This window comes from Orycteropus afer, unplaced genomic scaffold, assembly GCF_000298275.1.
Source record: "Orycteropus afer afer isolate SDZICR_OR568_19922 unplaced genomic scaffold, OryAfe1.0 scaffold00152, whole genome shotgun sequence".
Classification (NCBI taxonomy): Eukaryota; Metazoa; Chordata; class Mammalia; order Tubulidentata; family Orycteropodidae; genus Orycteropus; species Orycteropus afer.
Window position 1 is genome coordinate 4,745,473 of NW_006921739.1, and position 22,142 is coordinate 4,767,614.

The 22,142-nt window shown below is 35.8% G+C and overlaps 1 protein-coding gene across 1 annotated transcript in view; it reads left to right on the top strand.

Annotated features, from left to right (window-relative positions):
- The window catches only part of HS2ST1 (heparan sulfate 2-O-sulfotransferase 1), a 241,505-nt gene that overhangs the window by 191,222 nt on the left and 28,141 nt on the right, over nt 1–22,142 (top strand). Inside the window, exon 3 of the mRNA XM_007946180.2 lies at nt 11,321–11,406. Within this exon, the coding sequence (XP_007944371.1) occupies nt 11,321–11,406 (86 nt within the window). The remainder of the gene's footprint in view (nt 1–11,320; nt 11,407–22,142) is intronic.

The following is a 22,142-nucleotide window of genomic DNA, read 5'->3' on the forward strand; positions in this document are numbered from 1 at the left end:
AATTCTGACTCATAGTGATCCCCATTGGGATTCTGAGACAGTAAATCTTTTTGAAAATAGATTGCTCCATCTTCCTTCTGGTGTATTTAAACTGTCATCCTTTTGGTTAGCAGTTAAATGCCTTAGGCACTGCACCACCAGGGCACCTTTCATGAGTTCACCATGAATCAGAATCGACTTTATGGAAGCTTGTTTGGTTTTACGCTGATTTCAAGTAACCATAAGTCTCTTAGGGGAAAAGTCCAAGCAAGTTTTGTATAATTTTATATTCTTCACAATATTTGGCACATTTCCTTGCATGGAGTATCTATTCATATATTTGTCAAATAAATGAATTATAATGAATAGCTTGGCTTTTTGAAGAGAAAAATCAATGCTCTTTGGTATGATATACTTTTAAAATATGAAATATTTTTGGCAAGATACTCTGTGATAAAAATCATTATATTGTCTTAGTTTATAATAGGGAAATATTTATTTTGATGAATACTTGTACTTTTTGTAGCTAGCCTCCTGAATCTCATCTCATATACTTAACTGGTAATTTATATAATTATTAGCTATAAATTTCTCCAGAACTGGAATTTTGGCTTTTATATTGAACATAATCTTATCTTCTAAATTCTCATAGATTTTAGTTAAATAGATAATTTAACAAAATGTTTTTAAGAAAAGTAGAAGAAATTATGTTATGAAATCAATTTTACCATCTCTGTAGCAGTAGAAGCACACTTTTTCATAGTGCCTGGAATTCTGGCTAAATGTGGTCCATAACTATTGACAAGGATAGGAATTGGGCCTCATGCACTGGAAAGATAGTATTGAAAGTACTATTTAGACTCAAAGACTATATTACAGTAGCCTTCCTAGAAAAATATTTGTGATGAAGTTCTATAATTAGAATGATATTTATCTACAGGTAGTCCCCAATTTCCCATATATTCAAAATACAACAAACTGCTTTAAACAGTGTATTATATACACCATTGCAGCACATAATTTGCTGATGTTATCTATCATTCACAGATGTTTATATGTAGTATTTCCAACCACCAAAGACAAGGATTGGATTTATAGAAATAATGACAGTAATAGTGAAAGCTTTAAAAAGAAAAGAAAAAAAAAAAGTATTCTGTTTACCTTAGAACTGACTCAGGATAGAGTAGTCAGGATGGAACCGCATCATAAGTTGGAGACTACCTATATTTGAAAACAGTTGAATTTGTTTTGTTGTTACAGAATTGACTTATCACATTATATGGCATTACTATAATTCATACACTGGAGCAAGAGAATAATATTGATACACAAAGTTAATGCTGGCTTTCTTGTTAGAGAGTGCCTGTAAAGTCTAGTGGTATGTGGCATATCATCTGTCTGTATAATTATTAGCTCTCTGCAGGATCTGTAATCACTTTTTCCTAGAATCAAAAATCTACATCCATTGCCAAGTGAAATAACTCTTCTGTAAATGAGAAGAAACATGAGCTTATTTAGCTAAGTGAGTCATAAAAACTATTCATTATGTAATATTGCACTTCTCAAGGGCAAATGTGCTAAGTACTCAGTTTTTATATAGTGTTTAGTAGGTTTTAAGTCTATTTACATTATTGCTTGTCAGAATATATTTTAGTTTAAAAGGAACATCTCCTAATGTCCACATAGTAATTTCACATTTCTTAAGTAGTATCTTTTAGAAAAATGATGTTAGATTGCTGGTTCAGTTTTCAGGGGTGTTTGTGTCTAGCATTACTAAGTTGTTTGGCAACTACAAGATGTCTGACAAAGACATCAGTCTGTTTTTTTTTCATGAAACATAAACCTATAGCAGGTTATTAGATATGAATAAACCTATAGCAGGTTATTAGATATGACTTTTATATATATCGCATAATAGTACATTTTCTTTTAATAGTTATATGTAGGAAAAAATCAGTGGAAGAGAAGCACAGATCCTATCTAAAGAACATTTGGATTACGTAGTGAACAATAAAAACATGTTTATATGGTACAAAGTAGAGGACTAGTCTTAATCATTTGTTGATGTACTTCAAAATGTCAACTGGTGGTTCAAAACCTGACTGTAATTAGGAATGGCTTATATACCAAATATTCTCTAAAGTACCATATCTAAAGTATTTGCATTCTATATAGAAGCAATTCTTCAAAGAAGTGGTATTTACTACTTCCCCTGAAACGATATTAGATGCTGTCTTGGTTTTGTAGTGCTGCTATAACAGATACACTACAAGTGGAAGGCTTTAACAAAACAGGAATTCATTCTCTTAAAGTTAGAAGGCTAAAAGTCCAAATTCAGAGTGCTACTTCTAGGGGCCAAGTAAAGGCACCTCCACCTTGGGCTTCAGCTCTGTCTCTTTTTCCAGGGCCACTGGCTCACATAACTCATGCAGCTGCTGGCTGCTGAGGCTGATGAACCCAGGGTCAGCAAGTAGAATAGCACAGTTCCAAGATCAACAGGCACATGGCAAGCCCTGTTGGTTCAAGTCCAGGAACAATCGCAAAATCAGCAGGTAGTACAGCAGGCCACTGGATCAAGACAGACAAATGCAGGATCCAAGTGTGCCAAAAACCTGGAGACCTTTCCCAAAGCTTTTCCTTACATACTGGGAGCAGAACACACCCCTAAGGCAGCTCCCTAGCTGTTCACAGCAGATTCCACTATGAAGTGATTACAATATCATCATGGAGAATAACTACATCCAGCTGCCCAGCCACTTAAAACCATAGACCAGCCAAGTTGACGTATAACTATCACAGATGCCTTGAAAATAATTTTTAAAATAGTCTCTGAACTTCATCTTGTATAACAACACACTTTTATTTTAATACTTTATTGTCCCTGGATACTGTTCTAAGCTGCTTTATTATTTAAATCAGAATCAAATTATCTATTTTGCTGTTCCTCCTTTTCTAAGAAACAATTCTTATCAGTATCTGATTCAGGTGAGAGTTACAAGATGAGATTTTCATTAAATCTGCTATTGTCTCAATCTTCCATTTAAAGCCCATTTTACTTGTAAAATATTTTGGGACATAATAGATGACCACATTCTTTGTTCCCTTATCCTTCCAACCGCAGCACTTCATTTGGCTTGATCTCTGCCTTCAGCTGCAGCTCTTTCATGGCCATATTTTATACATGTGCTACTTGGCACTGTGCTAAACTATTTACATGCTTAATTATTGATATGAAAAATTTTAGAGGCAAAGCCCATATATTTTCAGTCTGGTATAAAACTATTCAATGCATGTTCTGCTACCCTTAGAGGTGGTTGTCAATTCTGCTTTTGACTTTTTTATTTATTTATCAGGTTTATAACATATACAGAGATTACACTACATTCTTTGGGGGATATACCAAGGAATAAAAAGCAAGACCACATTTTTCAAAGAACTTGTTTATAATTTACTTGAGAACATAAAACACAGAAACTATGAGGACAGTTTGAAAAAAAAAACTATTTATACGGCATTTTCCCCAAAAACTGTTTAACCTGGATCTAGTCCTGAGAAAACATACCCATATGGTAGAACATTCTATGGAATAACTGTCCTGGACTCCTATAAGGTGTGAATGTCACTACAACCAAAAAAAGTTAGGGAGTGTGGGAGGGGTTTTAGGAGATTAAAGAGACGTGAAAACCAAATATAATGTGTTATCTCTTGGTTGGATCCTGGGTGAAAAATGATGATGTTTTTGTTCATAAATAGTATATGCTGAGGTTTTTTAGAGGTGAAGTATGTCTGTAACTTTCAGATGTTTCAGAAGAAATGAAGAGAGGGAGAAAAAGGGATACGAGTATCAAAATGTGATGAGTGAATATACATGAAGAATGTATGGACGTTGAATATACTAGTCTTTCCGTTTTTTTGTAGTTGAGAAATGTTTTAAAATTTAAAAATCAAGATAAAAGAAAAAGTTATAGGAAGGGGACAAAAGATAAACATTTGAAAATATACATGTTAAGAAGACTAAGTAATAAGAATGAGGTGGACCTAGTTATTAGAGTTACATTTTTGAGATGGTCTTTACTCAGTTAATAGTCAGGTATTGTCAGAAAACAGGTAGTCAGTCAGCTCTTCTAGTTGGAAAATGGCATTTGCTCTGCAATCATGAAAATATCTCTACAATAGAGAAAGCTTTATCTTTAATGTAACTGTCAAATAGGTGTAATTTGCAGCATCTTTTAAGAGCTTTCTTAATTTCTTAATACTTCTCTGTTGTCATGTATTTAGGGCTGTGATCATATTTAACCCCTTTATGTTAAGACATTGGAAATACCCAGAATTTGACTTCTCTGTTAGGTAACACAGTATTTTTTTTTTTTTTTTTTTTAATTCTCTGTGAAGCTAACCTCTAGTCATTTGCTTTAGAGCCCACCGTTTGCTGTTAGTTGCAGATATTGACTTTTCAGAGCAATGCTTTAGATAAGTACATCTCAGACTTTAATATGTGTACTAGTAACTTGTTAAGATGCAAATTCTGATTCAGAAGGACCAAGATAGGGCCTGATATTCTGAATTTCTTAAAAAACTTCCACTTGATGCCAAAGCTGTTAACTGCCTTGTTCGATTAGCAAGATCTTAGACCCTGATTCTCAATGGGCATATGGGAAGCTGGGTATTAGAATTATCCTTAGGATTGAAGGTTACTTATTCTCAAACTCATATTCCTACCACCCAACAAAATCCAAATTACTTACCTAGGCCAGCAGGCTCTTTTTAATCTAGCCTCTGTTCACAATGCCAGTCTCTTATTCACTAGCCACACTGGCCTTGTTTTGGTTCATGGCACCAGGCCTCTGCCACTTCAAGATCTCTGCACTTACCAGTCCCCCACAGAATGCATTTCTTCCACAATTGACTTTATGTTATCCATTTAAGGATGCAGCTTAAATGCCATCTTCTTGAGAAACCTAGCCATTGTATATGTTAAAAAACATTTTCTAAGTTAATCTATGTCATATCCCTTTCTTTATACCTCTTAGTACTTACCAGTTTATTAACGATTTATTAGATTCTTGTTTACTGCCTGTCTTTTCTTCCATTATAATATAAACTCTTTAAAGGCAAGAACCTCATCTGTCATCTTCACCAGTGTATTCTCTGGTGAGTTTGGAAGCCTGACGATCGTTCTCTTCCAAAAAATCAGCCAGTGAAAACCCCGCGGGGCACAGTTCTACTCTTACACAGATGGAGTCCCCAGTGGCATCTGATTTATTGGTTAAGACATGGTAGATACTCCATGAAGTTTTTGTTGAATGAATGAATATAGAAACAAAGGAGCTAATTTAGGTTCTGATGATAGTTCTTATGTGAGCATAATGCCCATGTTGATAATTACTGATAGTGTGAGCCACCCTGATTAATGAGAGCAGCATCTGTCAATATCCTTCAGATGATTTGGAATCCAAAAGTAAAAGGTTGAGCAATACAGCTCTGAACTATAGTGAAGCTATTATGTTCTTTTGCCGCTGAATCTTTCTTACGTAGGTATCTTTCGCTTTTTGAAAGTTCACAGTACGCACTTTGTTTTTGAAAGATCTGTATTAGTACCTATTTTTGTTAACCAAAAGAAATCTGAAGAGGATTTTCGCTTTTATGGGGGAAAAAAATGCGTACAGCAAAACTAGTGTTCAGTATTTGTTTTGCAGGAAGCCATTAATGAGGCAGTGCACACCCTAGGCTAGAGTGGCGTCTCCAGGCTCCTTCCCTGGGAATTAGGCTCAGCATTTTGCCACCATAGCTTTGAACTGTGGCTGTGAACACCTTTATGTTGGTATTATTTTAAGTTTTATGTGTTATTTGATAAGATTTGGTAGGTTATTTTTTGGGTCTGGGAACACTATAGAATTTTTCCCATGTAAATTAATGGTAATTGCTTCTTTGTGTTATTCCATTTATGAAAGGTTTCATAGGAATGCTGCACTTTCAGATGGCGAGGGAAACCATTACTTGTATCCAGCTATTTATTACTCAGTTTTCCTCTTTGCTTGGAAAAGTTCCTCTCCCATTTAGTCTTACCAGAGTACCCACAGCCATAGAAGGAATATTTATTTTAAGTAAATGCGTGAGTAGGAGTTTGGTTTATAGTAATTATTCAAGTTAATAGTAGTATTCATTCAATAGATAGTAATTACGACGTTGGGATTTGGCCAGGACGTTCCTGATGATATTCCTACTCTTTTAAATAGTGAAAACAAATTCTTTTGTGATCACGATAATCATAATGTTGAGGTAAATCTTATTAAGAATGTAGATCTAGATACTATTACTGGAATGGTGCTTTGTAAGCCTTTTCTCTTAAGCACTGGTTCAGGTCTGATTCTAGTAGCAAATAAATCACAGCAGCACTCCCTCCATTGCTTATGTTTTCCCTAAAGGTTTCTTCTGATTTCTTGCTAGCCTGACTCTACTTGAGTTATAAAATCTGACAAAAATCACAGTTAAGGATCTGCTCCAAGCTACCCATAAAAATGTCTTTTTTCATGTACTGTATCTAACTACTACTTCTGAAGCATCCTTCTTTACAGCCTATTTCAATCAGAGTATAAAAATTCTGTTTGAATAAAATCACTGTGGTAACTTTATTTCTTTTCCCCAAGCCAGAGTTTTCGGTCTCTCCTTGACTTCATTTGATGCTACTAAATTGTGCTTCTTTTTGCCTGTTGCTTTTACCTTTCATTAGTAGTGGGTATAATCAGTAAGAATTCATAAAGTAGAATTCATGACTAGAAGCTTACTCACCAAATCTCCATTTTCTCTCCTTATTCTGTATTTCTGAGTCCTATTTTGAGGTCTTGGGCAGAATACCCCAATGTAAAGGAAAACCAGAAGAAACCAAACTGAAAAACAAAGCAAGTGGTGCAACAGAGGTGAGAAGGCAGAAAATGATAAGAGGGCCAGACTTGATGAACAGGAGAGAATAGAGATAAATGTAGAAACAGGAAAAAGTCTGGAGAACTAAGAGGATAAATATTAAACATGATTTAATAAGAAATATTAATTAGACAAGTACTTTAATTAATGCTTTGGCAGGGGGGTAGGGTACTTTCCAAAAATATTCTTCAGAGTAGGTAGATTTAAATTGCTCAGGTCCATGGAGATCAGTTTTGAAGAAGTAAAGATGGTATGGAATTTCATTTGTTTATAAATGATAATTCTAAATGCTTTGGCTCTTCTCCAGACTAGTCTAAATTGCAACTTTAACCTTTCTGACATCATTTGTTTACTTAGCACTTTTTTTGACCCTATAAAGGGGAGGTAAACCTCAGCTCAACATCTTTTGATTTATTGCAAATTATAAATCAGCCACAGTTTTATTAATGAGATTTTACTGTTAAATGTTGATGAGGTAAAAGACAAAATACATACATAAAGTATGCAGCTTTTGGTATTCCTTTAGTTGGAGATTTGGAGGAACACTGTGTTTAACTTTAACAATCATAGAGTCTGGAGGTTTTAAAAGTGCTAATGACATACCTGATTTTACCTCAGAAAACATGAATATAGAAAATAAGTTGAAAAATCCTACAAAGATATTTAGCTTACTGTCTTGATTTTGATCAGCACTCAGCAACACTTAGGGTTATCCAAAATAATAAAAAGTCAAGGGAGTAGGCCAGGAGTCATTGTTGAAATGGTTGTCCATCCAGTAAGAGTGGTGAGCAGGTTGGATTGGATGATGAGATTATGATGAAGGTGATGAGCAAATTCATGTGCAAATTCATGTGGAGAGAGGTATAACAACAGAGCTTCCAGAACTTAGAGGTGGAGGAGTTTTGAGTAATGACTGAAACTGAGAGGTTACCTTAGAAGTAGTAAAACCTGAAAATTTGAGTGTCTAAATTTGTTGTTCAGAATAATAATGCTAACAATAATATATGCTGTTTTTCCTTTCAGACCCTTCTGTTTTTCTCCCTTGTTTAAGTTAGACAATAGGTTTATTACCTAGTGGCATGGAAGGGTGATTAGACCAGAATCCAAGGTATGTGGTTCTTGGATTTCCGTTTCCTTATCTATAAAAAGGAGTATTGGTGGTATAGTGGGTAATGCATTTGACTGCTAACAAGAAGTTAGCATCAGCTGATCTGTGGGGTTAGGGGGGAAGATGAGGCAATCTACTTCCATTAAGATTTACAGCCTTGGAAACCCAGTGGGGTTGTTATGAGTTGGAATCAACTTGATGGCTGTGGCTTTGTGGTTTTTATCTATAAAATGAAGAGTATAGAATATCCAGTCTCTTTGTACTTCTAAAATTTTGAGTCTACAAACAGGGTTTGAGATTGGTGACTGCAGTGGAGGATTCATGCCTTGTTCTGTTCTCTGCCTTCACCACTCTTCCCAGAATCCAACTGGAGAAACAAACCTTTTTTTTTTATTTCATTGGTTTTTAACTATGTTTCTTTGAATGCTTTGATTCTGCTGGGCTTCAAGTACTTACTGTTTGGGGCCCTGGGAGGAGATTTGAGTAGACAGAGTTTACTGTGCTCCTGCCCCCTCTGCTGTTGGATGTGTTACTGTACCTTCTAAGATAATCTTTTTTAAAAAAATAATTTTCTATTTGAATATACTTCTTTTCATATCATAGAAACAATGGATATGAGAATATCCTTGCTAAAGAACTTCCATAAGACCTCAGGCTTCCTCTGCAAGCTCTATAAAACAAGCCTGCTGTTAATAAAACCAACAGCCAGCTCCTGGGCCCCACACTTGCTGCAGCTCTGCTCCTCAGTGTGGTCTATGGACCAGCAACATGGCCATCACCTGGGGACTTGTTAGAAGTGTAGAGTATTGGACGCCACTCCAGATCTGCTGAATCAGAATCTGCATTTTAACAGTAGTTTTCAGGGTCCATTTGTCATTCAGGTTTGAGAAACCCTGCAGTAATCCAGATACTGTCTGCCTTCCTGGTGCTCTTCACCTCACACCCAAAGACACTTGTTGGATCCTTACAAGGGTTTAGTTTAATATTGACCCTCCTTGGTAAAGGAGGAAGAAACAGGGTATTTGAAGTATATATTTGGCTCTTATTGCTGCCTAGTCTTTTATTACCACAGTGTGCTCCAAGTTTGTGTTGTGATGTTCCCAAACTTTGGCATAGTACCTTGCTCCAACTTCAGTCTAGGATCCCCTTCCTCTGTTTCTCTCCTGTACCACTTCATTCTTGTTCAGTCTCAACTTCTGGAAAATAGAACGGAGTTGTTAGATATGTCTTAACTACCACATCAAATTCCTTACCGCCTTTTACTTCTGTTTCCCTTTTATTTTTATTGAAATATTGAAACTGATTTTCACAGAATCAAAGATTTGTAATTGGCAGTTACAAAGACCTTTTGTATTCAACACTTAAAATTTTTAAGGATTCAATCTTTGGATTATCTGACTTTTCTTTTTCATTTGCCATTTGATATTTTCATTCTGTTTGGTGCCTTACTTGAACAAATGGGGAAAAAGAACATAAGAATCTCAAATCTCGTTATTTATTTGGCTCTTTGTTTTGGTAAGGAAAAAATTGAAAATACCTGCTAAAATGAGATTGTATATTTTCTAATGCAATATCATTTTTTTAAATCCACATTCAGTTTTAAGATATTATTTTAAAGATGTTTATGTATGTGGGAAGAATATTAAGATAAGTGTCATATCTTCATTTCCCTTATAAAAATGTCTATTATTTCTCCCACTGTATGCTTCATTAATCCTTCCCCTAAAAAGTGAACTCTAAAAAAATAAATAAAAATTTAAACTATTTTAAAAAACAGCAACAAAAAAACTCTATTCCTAGAGCCTTGCGTTGTTTCCCAGTTCATTTTCTCTGCAGTGTGGCTGCTGCTTCACCGTTTCCCTACCCTGCCCTATCAATAGTCTTTATCTAGGAGGCAGCTGTCATCATTCCTTGCTATTAATTTATTGACTCTCATCTTATATGAAGTGCTCCAAAAATATCACTGTGTGTCCAGCTCTATTCTAAAATGTAAAATGAGAGCGTGAGAAATTGTCAAAATTATGCAGTGAATCCTGTGTTTAGAGGCTGAGGTCACAGCTTGCAGATGCTTTCAGTACAATATAGGGTGTTGCTACCCACCCCATACACATACATACATACTGTAGTATCCAGAGAGATATTTAAGCATTTGGTGTGTATCATACAGAAATTCATTGATCAAAAATCTGTAGGATTTTCATTTGAGAAATTGTGTATCACTGCTTTGCAAGCTATTTAGATTTATCAAGTTCTCTACGTTAATCATTCACATTTTAAATTATATATACATATTTAGGAGTTTTTATACTATTTGTATAACTTTAACTTGAGTAAATTAAAATAAGTAATATTTTAATATTTTTCAGTTTTTTATTTGACCTACATATCTCTAGTTTTATTCCTTTTTTTAATAATTACTTATGATATCTGCTCTTAAGTCTTTAAAGTTGTCTTCATGCTCTCATTAATCATTTTTGTTTGAGTTTGTTAGTTTTGGGTTTTACTGTTCTTGAGTCTCTAGGCTTAAATGAATTTTTATTAGTAACAAGCTCCTGAGAAGAAAAGTCTTAACATGCAGAGAATGTCTCTATACTGCAGTGCGGTGCTGCCTACTTCATCATTTGTTCTGGTAGGGTATACACACACACATACACACCCGTGTAAATATACTCATCCATACATTTAAATGTACTTACCTAACTGTTAGTATTGTGTGATTGTGTTTTCAGAATTGTCTGTCACTTTTTCTGAGTATGATAAGTAGTAGCACTCTCTGTGATCAATTAATAGTTACAGATTGTACTATCTTTAGTCTAAATCTCTGTTTTAAAGTTCTGTAATTGTCAAAATGGTGATTGGGTTTTTGTTTGTTTGTTTGTTTTGTGCTTTAGGTGCAAATTTACAGAGCAGAATTTGTTTTACATTCAGCATTTCGTGTACATTTGGTTTCACTCCCCAGTTACTGTCCCCAACCCTAACCCACTTTCCTCCTCTCACTTCCCAGTAACCCTCAGGTGATTGGTTTTAAACTACTAAAGTGGAAAGTAGGAGCTCTGGTAGCATAGTGCCTAAGGCACTTGACTGCTAACCAGAAGGCTGGTAGTTCAAACCTACCAGCCACTCCTTGGAAGGAAGGTTGGACAATCTACTTCCTTAGTGATACTGCCTCGGAAGCCCAAGGAGGGGTCGCTATGAGTCGGGTCCGACTCGAGGACACGTAGCAACAACAAAAAGTGGAAAGTACTTTGCTGATAACAAATTTCGTTTTCTTGAAATTACACTTAAGTGATGACTGTGTTCTCTCTTTTTTAGGTGCGCTTTGTAAAGAATGTAACTTCCTGGAAAGAGATGAAACCAGGGTTTTACCATGGACATGTTTCTTATTTGGATTTTGCAAAGTAAGTTACACCTAAGATGACACACTAAACAATGCTTTGTACTTTAGCAACCTACAAAGGAATACATATATTAAATTCATACAATTTTTATTTCCCCAGAAAAAGAATGTACTCACTTGCCTTTGCCACTTTTAGATTTGTAATTTAAATATACCTTCTGGTATTTTACTGCCCTCTAGTGTTCATAAATTGACAATTCTCATATTTATTGTAGAGCTTCAATAAGGTAGGTTAAATTTAGATATTATTATTTTAAATTGTTTGTCATTATTATATGTATCTTTCTTGCACACTCAGAATGACACAGTTTCAGAAGAGTTCTGATCTTTAACCTAGAGGTCAGTGAGATGATGACTTATGTCACTAACTGAGAATGGAGAAAGCAAAGAAGCCATCACTCAATTAATTGGTGCCCTGATAACATCTATTTTTTAACCAAATCATAGTAAAGTGTACACATTCTCTGGGGCTACTTGGTTTTTTGTTGTAAAGTGTGGTATGTTAAGAAGAGACTTTTGAAAAAAATAATGGTTTTCCTCTGTGTTTGAATTTGCCTGTTATTAGAGGTAGGTAACTGTAACTTGCCATATTTTTTGGAAGGCATGGGTTCAGGGAATTTTATTATAATTCTCTCAAGAAAGATTCATAAAATTATAGTGCAACTTACAATATCCAAGTCCTGTGTGGCTCCCTCTAGAGTCTGTGGCACATTAACTGCTAATCAGAAAATTGTTCAAAAGGAGTATTCCAAACATATGCAGCTCTTAGATCCATTTGAAAGTTCTCTATAGTGTACATACCATTATAGTAAAACTTCAGATCCAAATCTCTTCCCTAATAAGTTTCTGCAGTAACTTCAAAAACATTACATTTTGATTTCTTATTTAACCTTAAACATGTTTGCTTGGTCTTTTCATTAATGTCATGATTTCAGAGTATACGTGCTCATTTTAAAGGACATTCTGTGTAAAATTTGAAAATTAAATTGATATCACACTCAATTTAACTTCTTAAATTTGAAAAAAAGAATAGAATATGATCTTAATGGTTCAGGTTGATAATAAAAACTGTTTTGAATATCAAATAAATAAAAAGAATTTTCCTAAATATTACATACATGGAATGATTTTTTCCTGTTTCTAGTTCCTTCCACAGTACTCAAGCATTTTCAATAAAATGGTAGCTTTAAAGTTAGATGTACATTTTTCTATAAATAATTCATATTACATTATTGAAAACATTTTATAGGCAGCTTTAAAATAAACTAATTATTTTTTTCTTTGCACAGGCATTGAACCAATTTCATAAACTTCATTCATATGCATATTTTCCCTCAGGGCTGCATTATCCTTGGATTGAATGTTTGTTACCCTTTCACCTAAATGATTTATTTTTTCCACACATAGCTTGGTTTCTAATACTTGAGGTTTTCATTATTAAAATAATATATTGAGTGCTTTTACTTTTGGCAAAAGTCTTGTGCTGGAGGACAAAGCTCTGGTATATGCTGGGGTTTTTGCCGTTGATAAAGTTTAAAGATTCTTGAAGAGATTAATCTCATTTATTAAATATTGACTTGAAAGCTTAAGGGTTTGAATATTTTCACAGTGAGTCGTATGTTAGATTAGAAGTGAAAAGTATTGTGAAAATTCTAACAGGCCTTACAAGATTTTAAACAAATACCTAAACAAAATCAAATAGAGGAAATGTTTTTTGATGTATATAATCAAGAACTATTGTGGGTGTATCTTTTAAAATCTCTTTCAGTTTGACAGCTCTACTCACCATGAATGAATAAGAAGGAAGAAAGAAATACCCCCTAACCAATATTTAATATACTTTATTCTTCAAAAAATGTTCTTCCTATTTACAGCCTTGGAAACCCTGGGGGGCAATTCTATTCTGTCCTCCTATAGGGTTGCTATGAGTTGGAATCGACTCAACAACAATGGGATTTTTGGTTTTATTTTTCAAAAAATATTTTGGCTAGGCCTAGTACTTCATGGAGCTCATTAAAATATTTGCCATCAGGAGGAAAATGGTCAAACTTGGTGAAAGAAATATTTAATTACACAATTCTTTATTTACTTTAAAGGAGCTCTGGTAGCACAGTGCCTAAGTCATCTCATTGCTACCAGAAGGTTGGTAGTTCAAACTCACTAGTCACTTTGGGGAAGGAAGACTGGACAATCTATTTCCTTAAACATTTATCGCCTCAGAAACCCAATGGGGGTTGCTATGAGTTGGAATTGACTTGATGGCAGTGGGTTTTTTTTCTCCCCCTTTTCTTTTTGGTTTATTTACTTTAATAACGAAGTTAGAAAGAGTATATAAACCCAGTAAAACATAATAAGCCCAGGAAATAAGATAGGGAAATAAAAAATGAAAAGTCCTTTACAGTTTAGAATGATCACTAAGCAGCACACATGTTATTGGCAGGCCTATGACTGTTCAAACTATATTTTGTTATTTACTTGGTTTAATTCAGAACTTTAAAATAATGACAAAAATATCTTTTTATGTATTTTTGTATTTGTATCCTGTTTTATTCCTTTTTATTTTAATCCCATTCTTTGATTCTTTTTTTTTTAATAGCCCTTTATTTTTTAGAGCACTTTCAGGTTATAGAAAAAATTCACACAAAGCACAGTCAATTCCCATGTTACCCCTCCCTTCTACACATTTCCCTCTGTTATTAATTGTGCATTACTGTAAAAAGTAAAAAAAAAAAAAAAAAACTCACTGCCATCGAATCAGATGCCTTAGGAACTACACCACCAGAGCTTCTTGTACGTTACTGTATTGTTGTTATTTGCCGCCGAGTCGGCCCCGACTCATAGCGACCCCTCCTTGGGTTTCTGAGGCAGTATTACTACGGAAGTAGGATTGCCCATAGTACATTTTAATTAATCAACCAATATCGATTAAGTTATTATTAATTAAAATCTATAGTTTACAATGTAATTAAGTCTTTGTGTTGTGTAGTTCTAAGTGTTTTGACAAATGTTTAATGTCATGTATGTGCCACTATAGTATCATTCAGAATAGTTTTACTGCCCTAAAAGTACCCTATTTCTTTACCTATTCATCCTTCATTCCTCTCCCTGAACCCTTCGCAGCCACTCATCTTTTTATCATTTCTCAGATGTCATGATCTGCTTCCGTAAAGATTACAGCCTTAGAAACCATTTGGGGAAATTCTACTCTGTCCTGAATTATTGATATGAGTCAGAATTGACTTGACAGTGCACAACAAATAGTTTTACCTTTTCCAGAATGTCACATAGTTGGAATCGTATAGTATAGTCTTTAGAGACTGGTTCACTTAGAAGTATGCATTTAAGGGTCCTCCATGTCTTTTCATGGCACTCTGGTGCAGTGCTTAAGGCATTTGACTGCTAACCAGAAGGTTGGCGGCTCCAACCCACAAGTCAGTCTGCAGAAGGAAAACTGGACAGTCTACTTCTATAAAGATTTACTGCCTCCGAAACCCAAAGGGGGGTCGCTATGAGTTGGGATCAAATTGGTGGCAGTGAGTTTGGTCTTTTTTGTTTGTTTCTATGTCTTTTCATAGCTTGATAGTACATTTTTTAAAAAAAATTACTGAATAATATTCCATTATATAGGTATACCACAGTTTGTTTATTCACCAATTGAAGCCATTTAATTGCTTCTAACTTTTGGCAATTATGAATAAAGCTGCTATAAACATTCAGGAGCATGTTTTTGTGTGAGCCTAAGTTTTTGGTTCATTTCAGTAAATCAGGCATGGTTGCAGGTTCACATGGTAAAATGTATATTTAGCTTTGTGAGAAATTGCTACACTATCTTCCTACCAGCAGTGAATTAGTTCCTCTTGCTCCTCATCCTCAACAGCATTTGATATTTTTAGTGTTTTCAGATTTTAATCATTCTAATAGGTGTGTAGTGGTATCTCATTGTTGTCTGTTTTCTGATTTCTTAGCAGATTTCCTAGTTCTTCTCCCTTTCTATTTTCTCATTTAGTGCTCAATTGCTGTTTTTAATTTCTTTTTTAATTGGTAGAAAATACAGCCTTAAAAATAAAGTTCATGTCGTAAGTTTAGAATTTTTTTCAATTTAAAATTATTTAGGATGGGACATTTTCAAAAAGTAAGTGTTGTTGTTGTTGTTGTTGTTATGTGTTGTCGAGTTGGACCCAACTCATAGCGACCCCTCCTTGGGTTTCCGAGACAGTATCACTACGGAAGTAGATTGCCCCATCTTCCTTCTAAGGAGTGGCTGGTGGGTTTGAACCGCCAGTCTTCTGGTTAACAGTCAAGTGCCTTAGGCACTATGTGCTACCAGAGTTCCCAAAATCATAAGGGAAATTTCTATTAAAATATTTATTGATTGCTTATTGAATGTCAGAATTTATGCTGGGGTATAAGAGGTATAAAATAAGTTGCAGTTCTTGCCTTCACTGAAACTCAGTTTTTCCCCCTGTAGTTATTAGTTCATTATTTTATAAACAGTGAAAATATTACAGATTTCTGTCCCATTTACATTTGTACTACATGTTTATCAGTGGCATTTGTTACTTCCACTTTAATTTTCTTCAAACTTTTACAGAAGAAAAACAGAATATCTCTTCAAAAACTTTTTTCCAGTAACATTTTCCTTCTGTCATGAGTAATGATCAGCTAAAACAAAATGATGTTAATGCTATACTTTGATTATTTTCTGCTAAGATTTTTATGATCTAGCTACCTCAAAGGTCACATGTCAGCATCTATCTTAGAAATATATTTTTAAAAAATTTTTGATATAATTCAGTTTTATTCAGGCACATGCCAGGTGTACCTTTGTGCCTGTCCCAGGATTGAGGATAGGTTTTTATTGCTATCATTTTGGTTTAGCTCTGTTGTCAATTTCAGAGCAACTGAGGTGAATCAGTAAAAAAGCAGATAACGTCAGCTTCGAAAAACAAATTCCTAAATGCTTCACTTGGTCTGAAATAGCCTAGAGGATAATAAATTGACAATATTTCAGGCCAGCATATAGTGTGTTAGTATATAGATTCTTGTGACATGAACTTGTAATTCTCTGCTGAACCAGTTGAATTTTGCACCATTTTCTACAGGTTCCAAGAAACATGTCAGAACACCATAGAAACATTATTATTTTAATCATTACAGGCAACCTATAAAAGTGGCCTTTTCTTTGCCCTTGTAAGACTAGCTACAGCACTGACACTGTAGACTGCTCAGAAGCAAACTCTGTAGTGAGGTATATCTGCAGTTGAATCCACCATGACTCCTTATAGCCCCAAAATCTCAGCCACATTACTTCAGATCTTGCAACTTCAGCTTCCTCGTTTGTGAAATGAAGATGATAAAAGCATTTCTTGCCCATCAAATAGGATATTGTATGTGAAACACTTAGTTCTGCATCTTACAGAGAGCACTGTTATGATGATTCTTTTAAAACTGTCTCCTTTCAGTTACCATGTTGTCTTTTCTTCTCCTTGTCTGAATCATTCTCTGCTGTCACTTTTTATTCCCAACTTTGACTGGCCTTGCTTAAGACTCTGTCTTTGTCTCCATTATTCTTTTTTGGAAAATTTACCCATTTTTATCTGTCAAGAGGCCCAAGCAAGAAACTTAGACTCACCTTGGACGCCTTTTCTTTACTACCTGTATCTTAATTAGTCACCAAGTACTGCTGTTTTTGCTTTTTATGTATTTCTTGGTTCCATCTCTCTTTTCTGTTCCTATTCGGAATTAGCTCTTTTTATTGGTCTTGCTCTTTCTTTCCCTATTACATCTATTCTATAGCCAGGTGATCTTTTTTTAAATGCACATCTATCCATGTGCCTGTTTGGAAAGATTAAAATTATTTAATGGCACCTTATCATTTATAGGTTGAACTTTCCTTTTTCCATTCCTGTTTTTCTTGCAGTTGGCTAATTCATCATCACCTACCACCTAGATCTTTGAAACAGCTTTCTTACTTATCTATCTCAGGTACTCTTTTTTTCAGACAGTTTTGTTGCATAATATCTCACAAAGAAACAAACAAAAACAAAGCAAACCCATTGCCATTGAGTCGATTTCAACTCATAACATATCATGCAATCCTTCTAAAATACTTTTCTCACCAAGGTCTACTCAAGAAGCTATAGTGACTTCTCATTGCCTTCCACATCACATCTGGACTTCTCTGCCTAACTTCCAAGGCCTTCTGTAATCTGTTTACCACCTCTCACTGTCAAGTCGTAACTCTTATCAGTACCTAACAGAGTCTCTCCTGTCCTGTCCCTTTATAGGCAGAGTGCTTGCTCATTTTTGTTGTTACTGCTCTTTAATCATAGCTATTACTTAAAAAAAAAAAAAAAGAAAGAAAGAAAAACTCACTGCCATACAGTTGATTCTAACTCATAGCAACCCCCATTGGGTTTTCAAGGCTGTAAATCTTTACAGTAATAGACTGCCCTGTCTTTCTTCTGTGGAGCAGCTAGTGGGTTCCAACCGCTAACCTTTTGGTTAGCAGCCAAATGCCTTAACCACTATACTACCAGAGTGCCTGACTTTTAATATTAATGCAACAATGCAACACACTGCCATCAAGTCAAATCCGACTCATAGCAACCCCTCCTTGGGTTTCTGAAACAGTATCACTATGGAAGTAGATTGCCCAACCTTCCTTTCGAGGAGTGGCTCATGGATTTGAACCGCCAGCACTCTGGTTAGCAGTCAAATGCCTTAGGCACTATGCCACCAGAGCTTCCGCTTTTAATAATAGTGGCTACCATTTATTGGGTGGTTGGTATCTGCTTAACATTCTGTAAAGAATTTTACAAAACATTTCTACCTTGTAAATAAAAAATAATTCCATGTTCTGAATTGTGCAGCTGCATTCATAAGGATGCTAATATAACATGTGACCATGTAAAAAATAGAAGTTTCTTCATAAAATAATCATTGATTTTTCTCATTATATATTGTTATTTCTTATAAATTAAAACATGAAAATGTAAAATGTAATTATTAGGTTGTTGATTTTTATATTTGTTAATTGGGGTATAAATTATATACAATAAAGTTCACTCCTTTAATTATAATGTTCTCTGAATTTATACAAATATGTACAGTCATGTAACCACCACCACAATCAAAATGTTAAATACTTTTTTCACCCCACAAAGTTCCTTTATCCTTTATCCCCCTTTGTAATTAATTCCCTTCTCCTATTTTCACCCCTAGCAATTATGAATCTGATTCCTTTCCCTGTAGTTTTTCTTTTCCAGAACAATTTATTCAGACATAAATTGAATAATATATCATGTTCGAGTGTGTCTTTTTTCACTTACATTATGCTTTTGAGATTTATCCATGTTGATGCACGTATCAGTAGTTAGTTCCTTGCTGAATAGTCTTCCATTGTATGAATACACCACAATTTCTATCCATATTTGGATTGTTTCTGGCTTTTGAGAACTGGAACAATACCCAACATCATGATAAAGAAAAGATTGAAGTTGTCAAAAATTTCATTTCCTTGGATCCACAGTCAATGCCCATGGAAGCTGCAGTCAGGAAATCAGATGACATATTGCATTCAGCAAATCTGCTGCAAAAGACCTCTTTAAAGAGTTAAGAAGCAGAGTTGACACATTCAGGACTAAGGAGCACCTGACCCAAGCTGCCCTACTTTCCACTGCCTCATATATATGCAAATGCTGGACAGTGAATAAGGAAGACCGAAGAAGAATTGATGCCTTGAATTATGGTGTTGGTGAAGAATACTGGATATACCATGGACTGCCAGAAAAAGAAACAAATCTGTCATAGAAGATGTACAGCCCAAATGCTCCTTAGAAGCAAGACTTCATCTCACCTGTTTCCAAGAAGGACCAGTTCCTGGAGAAGGATACCATGCTTGGTAAAGTAGAGGTTCAGCAAAAAAGAGGAAGGTCCTCAGTAAGATGAATTGATGCAGTGGCTGCAACAATGGATTCAAACATAGCAACGGTTGTGAAGATGGTGTCCATTTAGATCTTTAATCCATTTTGAATTTGCTTTTGTGTATGATGTGAGGCATGGATCCTGTTCCATTTTTCTTCATGTGGAAATCCAGTTTTATCAGCACCATTTATTTCTCCATCAAATGAACTTAGCAACCTTGTCAAAAATCATTTGACCATAGATGTGTAGGTCTATTTCTGAATTCTCAATTCTGTTCCATTGCTCTTTGTGTCTGTTGTTATACCAGTACCAGGCTGTTGTGATTACTGCAGCTGTGTAGTACTTTTTTTAAAATCAGGAAGTATGAGCCTTCCTGCTTTGTTCTTCTCTTTCAACATTGCTTTAGTTTTGGGCCTCTTGCCATTCCACATTGCAAAAAGGGCAGAGAGGCCACATCTTCTGACCTCCTCTAATCCCACAACAGGAAGATAGAATCACCATCAGTAGCCCAAGGCCTATTCCCACGAGGCCAGACATGCTGCCTCCCTCCAGCCCTTTTTCCAACAGTTCCTCCCAAAGCAGCCACCACCTCTCTCCTGGGTTCGATAATTTGCTGCAGTGGCCACATAGAACTCACAGGTTACGGGATTTATTAGGAAAGCACCAGGCTACAATTTAAGTTCAGGAAAAACACTCAAGTCTCTCTTCCAGACCACCATCCCTCAACCAATAGTCTCTCACAGTCTCTTTCCCAGTAGTGCGTGTCCCTCGGTGTCTCACTCAGCAATGAGTGTCTCTTGCGTCTCTTTCCCAGCAGCGCATGTCTCTTTCAGGAGCACATATCTCTTTCAGCAGAATGTCTTCCTCAACCAGCAGTCAGAGAGAGTTCTGCCTCTAGGAGGCCTCCTTTTGAGTTTGGCAGAGTGGCCAAACCAACAATCATAACAACAGAATTCTAAGCACCTGAGAGTGAGCCTCCCATAACACTGTGTTGTGCCACGCCCAACAGAAATAACCCAGGTGGATAACATTTACAATCAGGAGCTCCTCAGTTGCTCATTCCACCACTGAGTTTACAGTGACTTACGGGTAGAAAAGCCATACTAAGTAATTTACTACACTGCACACATAAAGTTGAGTTTTTCTATTTCTGTGAAGAAGGCTGGAATTCTGATCAAGATTGCATCAAATGTATAGATTACTTCGGGTGGTATTGGTATCTTAACAATATTAGGTCTTCCATGAACATGGAACATCTTTGCATTTATTTACGTCATCTTTAATCTCTTTGGGCAGTGCTTTATAGTTTTCATTATGTAAGTCTTTTGTGCCCCTTGTTAGATTTATTTGTAGTTATTTTATTGAGCTTGGGTGGCGTAGTGCCTAAGGCATTTCACTGCTAACCAAAAGGCTGGTGGTCCAAACCTACAAGGTACTCCTCAGAAGGAAGGTTGGGCAATCTATTTCCGTAGAGATACTGCCTTGGAAACCCAGGGAGGGGTCTCTATGATTTAGAGTTGACTTGACAGCAGTGAGTTTGATTTGGTTTTTTGGTTTAATCCTTTATCTGCAGCCCTTCACATCTACATCACCTTTCCCTAAATTACAGATAACAGTTCTCAGCCATTTCAGAATGAATTCATACACAATGAATTCATACACATTATCTCTTTAACATCATACTTTATACATGTAAGTGCCACCCAAAGCCATACCACAGACAGCCATGTCCCTGACAGCAAGATTTTTCTAAAGTGTCATATCCTCCTTTTACTTCTTCCTGTTAAGAATTGCTGTCTGTTCTACATGTTAGGGACTAGGGGGAAGAAGGGAAGAGCAAGCATTGGTGGGAGATGTTCTTCTGGGAGGAGGTAAGTCCCAAGGGACTGGCTTAGGCTAGGACGATGACTAATGATGGAGATGATGGTTCAGGTTCTCAGGGAATCCCACAGTTTTAGGAATGGAGTCATTGGCCATTGTCTTCTGCTCTCTCCTTCTTTAGCTTCTATTACAAGATGCTCAGCTCTGTCAGTTCAGGTAACATTATCTTTTCCTAATGCCTTCCTTTACCTTGTCCATAGGAGTAAGGCTGGATTTACTCAGATGATGCAGCTCTTTTCTGGTCCTATTTTGGGAGCCTTCTAACCTAACCGGACTATTCATAAAGTTGCGCAGTAATGTATCAAACAGTGTTTCTTTGCTATTCATAAGGTTTTTCCCTGGCCAATTCTTTGAGAAGTGGACGGGCTCCTCCTTCTTCCTAGTCTGTCTCAGTCTGTAAGCTGGGCTGATACCTCTGCACCATGTGCGTCCCGCTGGCTTAGAAACACCAGTGGCTCAGCCTCAAAACTCACATCAATACATCACCATGGTAGACCAAACCGACAGACAAGTTTGTCCTGTGGACAAGGTAAAGCTTTCGAGACCTCCATTTGCTAATGTGGCACCACTCAAATTGAAGAGAAACAGCTGCAGACATCCATTAATCATTGGAACATGGAATGTACGAAGTATGAATCTAGGAAAATTGGAAGTTGTCAAAAATGAAATGGAACACATTAAGGTTGATATTCTCGGCATTAGTGAGCTGAAATGGACTGGTTTTGGCCATTTTGAATCAGACAACCATGTGATCTATTATGTCGGCATTCCTCATCACAAAGGATGTTTCAAGATCTGTCCTGAAGTACAATGCTGTTAGTGATAGGATAATACCCATACGCCTACAAGGAAGACCTGTTAATACGACTATTATTCAAATTTATGCACCAACCACCAAAGCCAAAGATGAGGAAATTGAAGAATTTTATC